The 16,465-nt window shown below is 38.8% G+C and overlaps 1 protein-coding gene across 4 annotated transcripts in view; it reads right to left on the bottom strand.

The window, feature by feature from the left end:
- Positions 1-16,465, bottom strand: part of DENND1A (DENN domain containing 1A) — a 541,897-nt gene that overhangs the window by 249,303 nt on the left and 276,129 nt on the right. For all 4 annotated transcript variants that reach the window (XM_060154381.1, XM_060154382.1, XM_060154383.1 and 1 more), the window contains 2 exons: positions 13,433-13,513; positions 9,473-9,526 (listed from right to left, as the gene is read on the bottom strand). In XM_060154381.1, coding sequence (XP_060010364.1) covers positions 9,473-9,526; positions 13,433-13,513 — 135 coding nt within the window. The remainder of the gene's footprint in view (positions 1-9,472; positions 9,527-13,432; positions 13,514-16,465) is intronic.

Here is a 16,465-nt window from a genome sequence, read left to right as displayed (position 1 = left end):
GGGGCTCAGAGAAAAAGGGTCTTAGGTTCAGTACCTTAGGGAAATGAGATAATCCCCAAACTAAAGAACTGACTCTAAGCTGGGTACTCCTTGGAGCCTTCGAAACAGATGCTAGTCCGCCCCACGGTCTGTCATTTTATTAGTCTTTGTCACTCTCAGCTTTATACACAGTATAGATGATAAAGACTTACTGTACTGTGTCTGGAGGAGGTTTCTAAGGCAAGAGGCTGGTTTTGTCCAAGGGCCTTATTTCCTGAAATAACTCTTGCTCAGATTATTTTACCATAATGTAAACCTTTAAAATCCTCAATTAATTTTTTAAAATAAGAATTTAGGTCATTTTAGTTGTGTAGGATTCTTAAAAAGAAATTATAAATTTGGATTCTAAAATAATCTGTTTGAGAAAGAATCCCACAAACTCACACAAGCAATCAAATCAGAGAAGTATCTTATAGGAAAGAAAGCAGAGTTTACCCGGAGGTCAACTTTTATCCCTCTGTATGAATGGAAAAACCATTAGAATAAACAATTACCTGACAACTCTTAACAGCAACAATGGAATTCTCTATAATCTCAGTACTTGAAAATAGGTCTTCTACTACCACTTCAACTTTGTTTATTTTTGAAAGTCATGATGAGTTCATAAATCTTTTCTATATCATGGTGCATCTTTTGACAAAGTGGAGTCTGGGCAATGTTATATGTAACTGTCCGTTCTAAATGCTTTCCTCGCATCATTAACCACTTGGTATGACACAGGCCAGATAATTAAGACAGGTTTGTTTAATATTCTAAAAGAAGGTCTATATGATTATCCATTAATCAAAAGTAAACTTCAAACCCTGGCCACTAAAAAAATTCCTTAGAGAGCCAGTTTACAATGTAATTATGAATACATATCTGTTCATGATCTGTGACTTTTTTTTAAAATGCAGGTCAACTGTTTAAATTTATAAAGATTTATGCTCATTTAATTATTGCCTGTATAAAATTCACTCCTACATGTGTTAACTTGATAGACAGAAAAAACCCTGAAGAGCAATTACATAGTGATAGTTTTTCAGTGAAAAAGAAGAAAATATTTTTACACAGAAATTGTAGAAATAATGAGAATTAAGTTCAACAGGGATCTGAAAGTGGAAAGACTTAATTTTCTCCATTTGCTTTTCATTAACATCTTGCAGACGCACTGGCCCAAAAGCCAAGTGAAAGGAACTGTTATTTTTCCTTCTCCTGAGAGTGACTGCATTGCTAATTCATTCATTCATTCAATCATTCAGTCATTCCGTAAATACGTACTGAATATCTACTCTGTTCTAGGTACAGTGCTAATTACGGAGATGCAGTGATGAAAAAATCTGATCCCTATCCTTATGGAAGGAGAACTGATAAAAACAGTCACACAATTAATTCTATAATTTACACTTAGGATGAGTGATTTCTTAGGAAGGTGCTGGGAGCCAAGGAGCAGAGGCCCAGGACCCAGCAGCGTCTTGGTGATGGAATCAGACTGACCTGAGCGTGAATGCTGGTTTAGCATTTACTGGCTGGGTGGCTAGGGGTAAGTTACTTCATGTCTCTGGGCTCTATCTCCTCTTCAGATCAGGGATAACAACCATACTGTAAGGCTGCTGTGAAGATTTCATGATATAACAAATAGTACCTGATCTGATCCACAGTGCATGTTCAATCAATACTACCTCCTTTCTCTCTCTCACATTAACCCTTCTCTGAAGCTGTCCAGAAGAATATAATTATCTGCTGACAGAATCAAGTTCCATATCCCAAAGTCCTTTTACCCTTTTCTTTGCTTATTCTCTTAGTTCAGAAGTCCCTAAGAGGAGATAATCAATAAATGTGTACACAACATCTCCCACATGACAGGCACTAGAGTCCTGGACTCTATTTCTTGTACCATTTCCAGTCAATGGTGGCTGCTAAGAGACTTTTGTGGCCAAACATACACTCCATGAAAAGTGTTGCTCTTCACAACCAAAAATGTCAGCAAAAACCAAGAAAAGATAAGCTCCAAGAAGTAATGCTCCCTAGCCCTTGGCCACAACTCAAGAGAGGTTAAGACTAGAATTTTAGGAAAGCTGAAGGACAAAGGGAAAGAAAGGACCATCAAAAGCAGTATCTCTGTGGCACCAGGCATTGAACTTGGAACTTTACATGTAATAGTTCACTTGTTCCTCCCACTTTCCTTTATTAGATAAGGAGGCTTGAGAATATAAGTAAGTATCCCAAGGTCCCAGAGTGGTGGAGCCCAGTGTCTGGCTGTCTCCAAAACTCATGTTCTTTCCACTACAGCAGACTATATCATATTAACAACCCCTTCGTTATTGCTTGTTTCAATTTGCAATGCAGCAATTTAGTCATTTTAAATTAATCCTTGAAAACCTGCCAAGAGATTAAAATGCAAATTTCAACATGGCTAGAGCTCAATAGCGATTCTATGTCAAAAATCACACAAATTGGTCCTACAAAAGTTCAGATTCTCCTTAGAGGAAAAGCTTTCCTGCTTCATTTCACACTTGAAATATGAAAAATCATTTCTTTTCCTTTTTCCATTCCTCATGAATATCAAAAGTCAACTGCAGGGACGCAGGGGGGTATAATGGAAACAAAATGTTTTGGTTCCTTACAAACCTGGGTCACTACACCCCATTTGGAAGCAGACCTTGTGCTATAACCTCAGGCCTGTGAGCCCTGGGTCCCCACATGTAAAATGAGGCTCACGTCTACCTCTCACAGAATAGCTGTAAGGATTTAAATGGAACCATGTATGTTAGGAGTCTGGCAGATTGTTTTTATTATTCTCACTTAGAAACAAACAAGGCCAGCCTTTTACTGGTCTGCAAAGGAAGATTTAGGGGACAATGGGTCATACACAGGGAATTGGTTCATTAGTGGCAAAACCAGCAGAGGGAATGCAAATTTTTTTAAATGGCGGGGGCAGGGGAGGTAGCATACAGTGCAAACAGGAATTGGAGGTGGGGTTATGAAGAAGATAAATTTTTTTTTTCCTACACTATTTCTAATCTCAGTAATTGTGGTTTTGAAAATTGAGAAACTGTCAGGACTTTCAGGTACCTTAAAGTTCTTGAGTAATTCTCAGTCCTTAAAATTAAAAAATAGAAAGATGAACTTAACCTAGGCAATAATTGTTATTATAACATTGTTATAATAGCAAAACATTAGAGACAATCTAAATGTCTATTAGTAGGTGAAACATAGTTAAAATATGTGGGGATTTCCAGTAAAATATGGTGGATTAAACATATGTATTTGTTTAATACATATTTTCTCTCTCCTGATACCATGCAATCCTCACCACCCCCTGCCAGGAAAAGTCACAATGAAATAATTTTAAAAGATGTAAACCTCAAAGAACAGGAGAAAAGATAGTAATGGAAGAGAGATGTCAAATTTTTTGGAAGCCAGATGTTATTAAATAAATGGTTCTCAACCTGGGTCATTCGCCCCAGTGGACTTCTGGCAATGTCTGAAGATATTTTTGGTTGTCACAGCTGGGGGGGGGGGTACCATCTTACAGTGGGTAGAGAGAGCCCAGGGATGCTGTTAAACACCCCACAACATACAAAACGATCCTGCACAACAAAGAATGATCTGGTTCCAGGTATCAAGAGTGTCAACCGAAACTTCAGTTGAGAAACTAAAGAAGAATGACTTGGCAGCCCAGAAAAGGCTGGGGCCCGGGGCACAGGGCAGCAAGCATCCAACCCAACTCACACCACAGAACTCCAAAAAAGTTCAGGAACTGCAGACACCAAGCACCTCTAAAGGCTAGGGGAAGGGTGCCGATAAAAAGAAGAGTAATTCGATCCCAAGATTCTCCTCTCCCAGCTCACTCAGCTAGTCAACTGGCCTTTTGGCACCCCTCCTGAGGAAAAACTGTTTACTTTCTAATAACCAGAAAGGTTTGGGAACACTAGGTACAGCTGAGGACAGGGGATAAAGAATTAAACAAAAAATGGGAGGGGAGCTTAAAGTATACATGCTAAATGTTCATATCCTATAACTTACCACCCCACTCAGCTTCCAGAACACGTGTTATGAAGCTTACAGTCACTGGCAAGAGAAAACTGACTAGTCCAAAAGAAAAGATTCTGATATTGACATTTAAAATCCTCCCCTCATCCCCAGTAGCCAGGTCTCTAAGCCATGATCTACAGTAAAGCCCACCAGGTAACAAGCCCCATTCATGAACACAGAGCTTTTTAAGGCCTCACGCAGATAGGATTGGGCACCTATTTGAGGAAAGGCCTCTACAATCAAAGATACAGAACAAAACAAACAGAAGAGAGGACCTCTAAGCAAGAAAACAATGCAAAGAGAAGAAAAAATTTTTAAATTTATGAATAACAGTGTCAAAGAAATAAGAAGAAATGTTGCACCCATGAAACAAGATGCCATTAAAGAATGAATAATCTATTGTACAATACCAAAAAGCTCTTGGATATTAACAGTGATGGCAGAAGTAAAGAATTCAAAAGGGTGGAAAGATTAGTTGAAGAAAGTAGAAAGAAGACCAAAAGAGACATGGAAAATAGAAAAGTTATGAAAATTAAAGGATCAACACTAGGAAGCTTAACATGCCACCACAGAGACCCCAGAAAAAGAAAAGAGAAAAAAATAAAGAAGAATTTTTTCAAAGAAATAATGTGAGAACATTTCCCAGCTCTAAAGGACATGAATTTTCAGACTGTATGGGTCCACCAAATATCCAGCACAGTAGATGAAGATGGACCCATAGCAAGGCAAATCACTGTACAATTTCAAGATACTAGAGACAAATAAAGGATCCCCCAAAAAACCCCACCCAAAATAAAAACAAAAAAAGACCCCAGCAATCAGAATGGATCAAGACTTCTAAGCTTCAACGTGAAATCTAGAAGTCAACGGAGCTATGTCTTCAAAGCTCTGAGGGTAATTCCCAACCCTATCAAGAGTAGAATAAAGTCATTCGCAGTCATGCAAGGTCTAAACATGTTGCCCCCAACACTGTCAGGAAACTACTGGAAAATGTTTCACCAAAATAAAGGAATAAGATAAGCAGTAAGATGTGAAATCCAGGAACTCTTATTTGACAAATGTATAAGAAAGAAAACATATCATAATCTATCATATGATTCAGCTTGCTCATTGAAATGTAAACATTAACTTTTGATTTAAATTTTTTCCTGAAGACAGAGAAAGGATGGGGGAGGGGAAACGTGAGTGAGAAAAGGATACTTTATGTATATGTGTGTTTCTGGGGGAGAGGGGATCAGAGGTAACAAAAGACCTAAATTCATCTTCCATGAGAAAGTCAATAAATGTTATCTGAAACAGAAAAATTAAGAACAGCAATATGAGCATGTCAGGTAAACACATGGAGAGAAATACTACAACTGCTAAAAACCTGAAGGTAGCTGCCTCTGGGGAACGGGAATAAAGGAAAATGTGGAAACTTCATCAACAATTATGTGATATTACATGTTTGTTTAAGCCGTTAATATGTATTACTTTCATAAGAATAAAATACCATTAAATAAAAATATCACTTAACATAGATGAAAGATATGAACAGTTTTGAGAGTACATTAAAAAAATAAGTTGCCAAACAGTATGAATAGTACTGTTTTATGTCTAAAAAAATGTCTACAACACACAAGGATTCATACATTTAACATGTAAATTCATAGAGAAAGGTCTGAAATGACACTCATCAAACTCTGGATGGAGAATGGGATTGGGGCGGGGGAGGGATGGTGGGGCTGGGATGGTGGTAATGTGGGACCTTTCACTTTTTTTTAATATGTACTTCTGAATTGTTTGATTTTTTTTACAACAAAGATATTTGTAAAGAATTTTTCATAACACAGGTAAATGTTCATAATACATTGTCACAGAAAAAGCAGGTATAAAGGTATATAATTGATATGATCCTCCCCCATTGTGTTTTTTAAAATGTAGCTTCCAAGCTTTAAAAAAAAAAAAAAAAAAAAGAACCCTTTTATCTCAAACAAAATATTACTGAATTCCCAATTTAAGTAGATAGAAATGAACCTGCTCTGAATAAAGCAGAAGCATCCATGCCCTGGTGGGTCAGCCGTTTAGCTCCCTCAGTCCTTCCCATGTCCCAAAGAACCTCAGGCAGGGCTCCAGGCAGAACAATTTGAAAACTACTACTATCACAGAAATGAAGAAAAGAAAAACTCAGAACATGACTTTCTCAGGGATTACAATGATTTTTTCTTTTGCTTCTTTTTTTTTTTTTTTTGCGGTACGCGGGTCTCTTACTGCTGTGGCCTCTCCCGTTGCGGAGCACAGGCTCCAGACGCGCAGGCCCAGCGGCCATCGCTCACGGGCCCAGCCGCTCCGCAGCACATGGGATCCTCCCGGACCGGGGCACGAACCCACGTCCCCTTCATCGGCAGGCGGACTCTCAACCACTGCGCCACCAGGGAAGCCCTCTTTTGCTGCTTATAATACACATATATACATACCATTCCTATGACTTGGAACAGCTTAAACAGTAATAATATCTGTTCCTTACCATGCCTATATAACCAACTAAACCTGACACATTCATAGCAGCGAGGGGTAGAGAAGGTCAATAGAACTCCATTAATCTTTCCAAGTTATGATTCTATACTCATATTTCCTATTTCTTAGGGTGACTTGGATCAGTTACATTTTTCTAGAAAATTTTATATTATCACAATTTTCAAATTTATTGGATACGTCTAAGATTATTTTGTTGTTTTTAGAAATTTAGTTTTTAAAAAGTCTATTTTTCAATTTTACTTTAACAATATTTTCTAACTAATTACATTGTAACTTATTCTTCAAGTTTGGATTTTTTTTTATCGCTATCCTTCTTCTGGCTTCTTGAATTGCAAGTCAAGTTCATAATTTTCTAAAATTATTATTTATAATGAAAGCATCCAAAGCTATGAATTTTCACAAGAGTAGTTTTGGCCAAATCTGTTAGGTTTTTGTTGTTCAGTGTTCTCACTAATTATCAGATAATTATTATTATCTAAATAATATCCAATTTCAATGTTTTATCTTCTTTGACCCAACCACTCCTTCAAGTAGATGAATATTTTTAAAATCTTTATTCATCATTAATTTCTAGGTTTATTTCATTGTAATAAAAGACAGTGGCCTGTAAGAGTTTGAGTTTTCCTGTTCTGAATTCTTCAGTGCAATCTAGCACATAATCAAATTTTTTTTTTTTTTTTTGTGGTATGTGGGCCTCTCACTGCTGTGGCCTCTCCCATTGCGGAGCACAGGCTCCGGACGCTCAGGCTCAGCGGCCATGGCTCACGGGCCCAGCCGCTCCACGGCATGTGGGATCTTCCCGGACCGGGGCACGAACCTGTGTCCCCTGCATCGGCAGGCGGACTCTCAACCACTGCGCCACCAGGGAAGCCCCATAATCAATTTTTATAAATGTTCCATGCCACAGCCCTGGCTTCTGCTCTTTCTGCAGGACTTTTCCAGTTCTTTTTGGGTTCCTTCATTGTCTACACCTTCTTGACTGCTCAATAACCATCTCCTTTACGTTGCAGAAATTCCTCAAATTTTCTAGCTCATGGTGGCTCCTTCTGCCATTACGTGGACATTTTTCTCCTTAATTTTATAGTTCTCTTATCATTTCAATGGAATTTTTTGAGAGATGAAAGGTAAAATTATGGGCTCAAAGTGTAGCACAATATATAAGAACTCAGTTTCTAGTATCAGAAAGATCAATGTTTGAATTCCAGTTCTACCATTTCTGTGCTGTAGGACCTTGAATATGTTACTTAAGTTTTCAGGACCTCTGTTTCCTTATATAAAATAATAATTAGGGTACTGACTACCTAAGCTTATTACGAGAGGTAAATGAGAAAATACAGGTAAAGCAATGAATACCTTATTTGACAAGCACTAGTACTCAATGAACATTAGCTATTGTTGTTAAAATGGTAACTGTGGTGTGGATTTTTTTATTACTTAATGTCAAACCAAAAAAAAGCAATATTTTCCACCAGAGCCTAATCACATAGATAGTAAACTTTGTGAATATCTTCGACAATCCCAGTTTATTAAGACTGTTACCTAATCACAACACTATAGACTAACTTCATTAATTAAATGTGATTACCTGACTTATTCCAGTACTTTAAAAAAGTAATCAAGTACATACCCAAAAGAATCAAAAGGATTGAACACAAAGTTCAATCTGTACACCAAAGTTCAAAGCAGCATTATTCACAATAGCCTAAAGGTGGAAGCAACCCAAGCGTCCATCGACCGATAAATGAAACGTAGTATGTTACGTATATATAATGAAATATTATTCAGCCTTAAAAAAAGAAGGAAATTCTGACACATGCTACAACATGGATGAACCACAAAGGCATTATGCTAAGTGAAGCACACCAAACACAAAAGGACAAATATTGTATGATTCTACTTAAATGAGGTGCCTAGAGTAATCAAATTCATAGAGACAGAAAGAACAGTGGTTGCCAGGTGATGATGGGAGGAGGAGGGAAATGAGTTGTTGTTTAAAGGGTTATTTAATGGCCACAGAGTTTCAGTTGGGAAAGATGAAAAAATGGAGATGGATGTTGGTGACAGTTGCACAACAATGTGAATGTGTTTACCAATGAAATATATACTTAAAGACGGTTAAAACAGTAAATGTTACATTATGTACATTTTGCCACAATTTAAAAAGTAACCAAGTGCCTTAGTGGTGGTGATTCTATATTTAATTCTACGTAGTACTATTCACAATCTGAGTAAAACATTTTGAAAATACGTCTTAAGCCTAGGCTAGATAACATCATTCGGCTTGTTCAGAGGGCAAATATTACCCTCTGCTCCCTCAGACTCAAGTTCACTGCTAAGTCTTTAAGAGGTGGGGATGGGGGTCCTCACACTTCTACCCACAATTACTTTTACTTTCTTAAAAGTCAATATAGAAATGTAGTAGGAGCATAATTTTACTTGAGTATATCTACCCTAATAAAGAAATCTTTACATGGCAAGTTCTTTACATAGAAGCATTTTATTTACAACAGCAAAAACTAAAAACCCCTAAATTCACAACAGCGAGGAAATAGCTAAATAAGCTACATAGCAAATTGAATATTATGCAGCCAACAAAAATGACTGTGAATGAAATGGCAAAATGCTTATGTAATAGGTGATTCTAACTATGTAAATAATACATTCTAAAAAGACTACAATGAGACATCAACATGTTAATAGGTGATTACCTTTGAGAGGTATGAATAATGATCTTTCCTTGTCTTTATACTTTCTATATTTTTAAAATAGTCTTTATTTGGTTTTACTTTCATAATGCATTATTTTTATAATGGGAAAATATATCCTTTTATTTTCTTTCAAAATTAGTAAAAAAACAAAGAGGAATAAAAATTTAATCCACCCCTGCCCAAGTACTCACATTCTCAGGGATGCTGGGAAGTTCTCTGGTGTCAGGCACAGTAAAATAAGAATGCTGGAAAAGAAAAACAAAAGCTATTTATTTCTGCAAAAGTATGCAACAAGCACATTATTCAGAAATCAGGTAAATGATCTGAAGATAATTCCTCACTCAGATGAAGAAACAGAGTTTCACTCATAGAGAACAGTCTATGGAATATTTCCTTAGGATAATGTTGGATTAAAGCCAGATGCATTAAATCATTCATTTGGTAGATGGAGTTCTTTTCTATGAAAGAGGAACTTCTTTGAGATACAGAAGAACAGCTCAAGGAAGTTAAAGGCCAAATTCTTTTAGGATGTTTGCAGGTTTCTGAACACATGAAAGCTACAGACTTCATAATTTATTGTTCAGTGAGGCAAGTGGACACTAGGGACCAAATATCACTAGGTTCACTTAGGAATGGTCTTTACCAACCAAACCTGCCATTTCATTTCAGCACCTGAGGTTATATCCATCTACAAACTGCGGGCCAAATCTGCCCCGAAGGCCCAAGGGATGTTAAGGACAGCTCCAGTGGAAGGACTGCTGCCCTGAGACACTGCAGATGGCTAACAGTGGAGAAAGTCTCTCCACTATGCATGCTCTGCAAATAAGCCTCCTGACTTCCAGTGCAAATTCCAGTGAAGGGAGCTGGAGACTCAGTGGAGTTGAAAACCTGACCTGTTCAGAGAACTTTCAAGGAGGCATCTCCATGTTTGTAACAAGCATGTGTCTCTGAGTTAAATGAAAACAGGCTGAACTGATGACACCTCCTCCGTGCTACTAAAGACTCAGAGAACAATGGCAAGCAGGAATGGAAAGAGCCTGGTGCTGGCCAATTAAAGAAGGGATTGTGCAAAGGCCAGGAAGGGTCACATACAGAGAAAGTCAGCTTAGCCATGGCCAAAGTTCAAACCTAGACCCCCAAGTGACATTTCAGGAAGTTCTCCCCACTCCCCATTCTTGGATAATTGCAAAATAAGTAGGTCTCTGGAAAAATGAGTTGTACAGGCCTCCTGAAATGAAAGGCCTGGGGGACAACTGCAATAACGAAAATAGCAACAATAACAGTATAAGCTATTTGTCTAATATTCAGCAGATATTTATGAACACCTGCTGCATGGAAGGCTTTATATCAGGTACTTTATAAATAGTATCTCTAATTTCCACAGCAAAATTTAAGATAGATATTATGTCCATGTTACAAATGGGTAAATTAAGGCTTAGAGAGGTAAAGTGACTTAAGGTCATACAGCTAGTAGGTGACAGAACTAGGATTGAAACCAGGTCTGCATAACTAGAGCTATGCTCTTTCCACGATAACAGACTGTTATACCTGTGCTTTTTAATGAGAAAATTATAGCTAAAGCCATTTGAATTAAACTAATAAACTGAAAAGTAAAAAGAAAAAAAAATTAAAAGATAACTTAAAAAAACACCCCCTGCAGTGCACTATTCCAAAATCTGTGGGTTTGTGTCAAAACATTATCTATGAAGTATTATGACAGAGATTATGTAGCAAATTAGTTATGGGAAACTAACTGGAAACTAGTTAATTAATTCAAGTCAACAATGAGGATTAAAATAATAAAAGTAAAATACAGGTTAAATTTGATGCCATGAGATACCAAATTCTATACCAAATGGCTAAAAGGGAGTCCCAGGAAATGTTCAGTAATGGAAGTCCACATGGTGATGGAGTCACAGAATAAGGATCGGCACAGTGAGGGACAAAGGACAGGGACCACAGAGTCAGACACTTAATAGTTATGTGATCTTAGGCCACTTCACTTAATAGCTCAGAACCTCAATTTTTTAACCTGTAAATGGGAATTGTAATATCTACTTCAGAACTGCTGTGAAGAATAAATGTTATATATGTGAAGTGCCTAGCATTCCATAAATGGTATTTTAATAGAAAATTATTATTACTCTCTCAACTGTTCGTTTATATTCCTATTTTTCTCAATCATCTATAGAAGACACACAGAAACATTCTCTCGTGACTCAAGACAGAAAGTCCAAGACTGCCATTTTATCAATTTTTCAGGCTCTATAATACAGTTGAGACTAACCCTTCAGAAATGCAACATGGAGAGAGGAATTCCTTGTGAAGAGGAAAGAAGAAAATTTCTGCCTTTACAAATGCAACAGATTGTAAATAGTGAGCCTACTCAATTCCAAAACCAACTACTCCCCAGGCTGTCCTTTGAGATTCTGTCTTGCTCCATCGCCCATGAAATGCTGGGACCAGAGGAGGTCAGAAACATTCCTAGAAACCACTGGCATGAAACAGCTGCAACACCCCCCCTTCAACAGTTCTTCCTGCCCCTGCGATGGCTTGTCCTTGAGGCCTGGCAGCCACTCAAAGGAAGGAGAGGCCCTTCCTCCCCAGTAGCTGGTGACCCACCCAGGCTACTCCCCAGCTACCTGTCAGATGTCATTACAGACTGAAACGGTGAGATCAAGCTGCTTAGGAAAAGGGACAGAGACAAAGGCAAAGTTGCTTCGCTATGCGGCAATGACTGGGGCAGGTTTAAAGCTCATTTCTTCATCTTTTCCAGACACTCTTCCTTACACAAATTTCTGGAAAAAGGTTTCTTTCCTTCCTATGCTCCATTAAAATGAGCAAAAACCTCTACCAGTTCCTTCTTTCCTCCCTTTCTTTCAACACTCATGGCCTAGTGGAAAGAACATAGGCTTGGAAGTCAGCCCTGGGTTTAAAAGCCCCGATCTCACTTATTAACCACACGACCTTGGACGGGCAAGAATCTTTCTCTCTAAGCCTCAACTATGAAATGAGAATGCTAATATCTATTTGTAGAGTTGTTTTGAACACTAGAAATGCATACTTGGCATAAATTAGGAACTTAGTATATAACAGATCTATTATTAGTTATTGGCAGTAATATTGCTTTCAATGTGATCATCATGAAAAAACCCCCCTATATGTTCATTTTCTTTAAGAGGGAAAATACCAAGTTAATTACCACTGAATACCAACACTGTACCTGGTTCTACTGAAGCTGAAAGACAACACTTCTTAAACATTCAGACCCCACAACATGGGGGAAATAGCCCCTGGATAATCAATAGCTGGTCAAAGGGGATCCATCTGAGAATTCTGATGAAGGTGGTGACAAGGGTTTGACCTAGAGAACTGCAGTAACTGAAATATGGAAAAGAACTCCTTATCTGATGCCTTATCTGACAGATGAGGAAATTGAGACCCACGAAGTTAAAGGTTTTGATTAAGATCACTCAGGTCATTGGCAAAACTATGACTTGGGGATCGAAATCTCCCAATTTGTAATTCAGAGGCTTTTCCACCCTGGCACATTACAGACCACATAGCATGTACGCAGAAGAGTTCAAGGAAACGATCTGGCCAGGAACTGTGCTAGACAGTCTCTATCCCTGTCCTTGAGGGCGTACAGTCCAGTGGCGGAGACAGGAAAACAGGTTGTTCCAACGTGTTTTGTGACTAAGTACTGCAAAGTGTACAAGCTGCTTGGGGCAAAAAAAGACAACCTTAGCTAAGGGGGGTTACCCTGGTAAACAGGGGAAAGGCGGTGAAGGTTCAGGGGTGGCAGGATGGGCTTCAGTGAAGGGGCAGACACAGCAGTGCTAGGGGGGCAAAGCATGAGGCAAGGAGCCCCACAGGGGCTGAGGAGGCAGGGGTCAGCCATCCCATTCCAAGCCCAGCAACTGCCATTCAGGAGATGATAGCGACGGGATGAGAGCCAGGAAGAGAGGAGCCTGGGGGCATTTGGGATCCCAGAGAAAGAAAGAAATACATCTCCCTGGCCTGTCTTGAGGTCTCAGAGTACTTGGAGGTGGGGAAGGTGCGGATGACAGAAGACAATCCCATTTGGCTCTCTCTTACTGTTAATAATGGAAAGGTTTCTCAGTGATTGCTAATATTCTGCCGCCACTTACCACGCTGAGATGAACAGATACTCCTGGGTCAGGGATAGGAAGTTTGTGCAGAGTTTCAAGAAGCTCATTCCACTGACTCTCCTGAAAGAAATAAAAGGCCTAAGTAACAAAGGCAGGGCTGAGCCCTTAGTCAGAGACCTGCAGGGAGGTCTGGGCACACAACAGAAATAGGTTTGATATTCAAGTAGGGTTGGACAAAAGACACTGCTTAGGCTCAATAAAAGAGCCAAACAGATCCGCCCACACCAAGTTTGACATTTTCTACTTAGTGAGACACCTACCATGACCGCCTTTTATGGATCATATACCATAAGCTCTCAGCAAATCTATCCTCTCAACTCCATAGCAACAACTTTTAAATGCAAACAACCCCAGCTTACAGGGCGGGGGTGGTAGGGAGAAATAACGATGACACTATAGATCTTGTCTTCATCATCATTACCCTCAATTAATTTTATTGAGTGTTCACTGGATACACAGCAGCCTCCAATTATGGAAAGTTAAAAATGAACTACTACAACAGCATGGAATACAGGATGGTGGCTGTGCATTTTAATTAGTGAAACTGAGCCACAAAATGAAATGCAAAGCAGTACAAATTCTTCGACTGAAAACAGGTTCACCTTTAAAATGCTCAAAAGAACACTGTTTACGGAATTATCCAAAAGCTGTTTCTCCCACCCTGTGGAATTCTCTGTGCTGATAAAACAGTAATAAACTTACATTTGTACCCATTTGGTAGGTGTTTGAGCCTCACAACTACCTCACTTTACAGGTTGAAAACTAAGGCTCCGAAGGGTAAAGGAACTTGACTCAAATCATCCAGCTGGTAAGTTGCACAGCCAGGAGCTAATCACAGGTTTTCTGTGTTCAAACCCAGAGCCCTCTCCCCTGTTCCACAGCTGTCTTTGTTACTGAATTTAAAGGAGAGGGAAAAGAGGATGGGCCCAAAGTAAAATCCTGTTTCAATCTGAATTCATAAGTTACTCAAATTTCTCAGGGGGTAGAAATGAACGTGTGCAGGTACACAAGTTTAATTTTGCTCTGAAACAATCTCAAATTTACAGAATAATCACACGACAGTACAAAAAAACTTTATTTCCATTTGAGAGTTACCAACATTATGTCCCAACATCCGTAAATAAAAAGGACATTCTCCTACATAACAACAATTAATCGTCAAAATCAGGAAATTAACACTGAAACAACATTACCATCTAATCCTCAGATCCCACCAAGTGTTGCCAACTGTGCCAATAATGTCCTTGGATAGCAAAATTATCCAGTTCAGAATCACATGTTGCCTTCAAATGCTGTGACTCTCTAGTTTTCGTCAGGAACAGCTCCTAAGTCTTTCCTGGATTTGTATGAACCTGACAGTGAGACCAACCATTTTGTAAAATAACACTCACTTTTTTGATGTTTTCTATTGATTCAGATTTCAATTCATCCCATTTCTGATGATGTTCACTTTAATCATTTGATTAATTCACCTGAGGTCTCTATTGTGCGATCACTCATTTTCCCTAAAGTGAATCAGCTATACATATACATATATCCCCTCTTTTTTGGATTTCCCTCCCATTTAGGTCACCACAGAGCATTGAGTAGAGTTCCCTGTGCATAGGTTCTCATTAGTTATCTATTTTATACACAGTAGTGTATATATGTCAATCCCAATCTCTCAATTCATCCCACCATCCCTTCCCCCGCTGGTATCCATTTGTTTGTTCTCTACATCTGTGTATCTATATTTGCTTTACAAATAAGTTCATCTGTACCATTTTTCTAGATTCCACATATAAGTGATATTATATAATATTTGTTTTTCTATTTCTGACTTACTTCACTCTGTATGAGTCTCTAGGTCCATCCACGTCTCTGCAAATGGCATGATTTCATTTCTTTTTAAGGCTAATATTCCACTGTATAAATGTGCCACATCTTCTTTATCCATTCCTCTGTTGATGAACATTTAGGTTGCTTCCATGTCCTGGCTATTGTAAATAGTGCTGCAATGAACACGGGGGTGCATGTATCTATTTTCAGTTTTTTAAGGAACCTCCATACTGTTCTCCATAGTGGCTGTACCAATTTACATTCCCAACAACACTGTAGGAGAGTCCCCTTTTCTCCAAACCCTCTCCAGCATTTACTGTTTGTAGATTTTTTGATGATGGCCATTCTGAATGGTGTGAGGTGATAACTCATTGTAGTATGTATGTATGTATATATTTATTTATAGCTGTGTTGGATCTTCGTTGCTGTGCGCGGGCTTTCTCTAGTTGCGGCGAGCAGGGGCTACTCTTCGTTGCGGTGTGCGGGCTTCTCTTGTTGCGGAGCATGGGCTCTAGGCGCACAGGCTTCAGCAGCTGTGGCTCAAAGGCTCTAGAGGGCAGGCTCAGTAGTTGTGGTGCACGGGCTTAGCTGCTCTGTGGCATGTGGGATCTTCTAGGACCAGGGCTCGAACCCATGTCTCCTGCATTGGCAGGGGGATTCTTAACCACTGCGCCATCAGGGAAGCCCCCTCATTGTAGTTTTGACTTGCATTTCTCTAATAATTAGTGATGTCGAGCATCTTTTCATGTGTTTGTTGGCCATCTCCATATCTTCTTTGGAGAAATGTCTATTTAGTTAGGTCTTCTGCCTATTTTTTGATTGGGTTGTTTGTTTTTTTGATATTGAGCGGCATGAGCTGTTTGTAAATTTTGGAGATTAATCCCTGTCAGCTGATTCGCTGGCAAATATCTTCTATTCTGAGGGTTGTCTTTTTGTCTTGTTCATAGTTTTGTGTGCTGTGCAAAAGCTTTTAAGTTTAATTAGGTCCCATTTGTTTATTTTTGTTTTTATTTTCATTACTCTAGGAGGTGGGTCGAGAAAGATCTTGCTGCGATTTATGTCAGTGTTCTGCCTATGTTTTCCTCTAAAAGTTTTATAGTTTCTGGCCTTACATTTAGGTCTTTAATCCATTTTGGGTTTGTTTTTTTGTATGGAGTTAGGGAACGTTCTAATTACATTCTTTTACATGTAGCT

This window comes from Lagenorhynchus albirostris, chromosome 7, assembly GCF_949774975.1.
Source record: "Lagenorhynchus albirostris chromosome 7, mLagAlb1.1, whole genome shotgun sequence".
Classification (NCBI taxonomy): domain Eukaryota; kingdom Metazoa; phylum Chordata; class Mammalia; order Artiodactyla; family Delphinidae; genus Lagenorhynchus; species Lagenorhynchus albirostris.
This window is presented reverse-complemented; position numbering and strand designations above follow the sequence as displayed.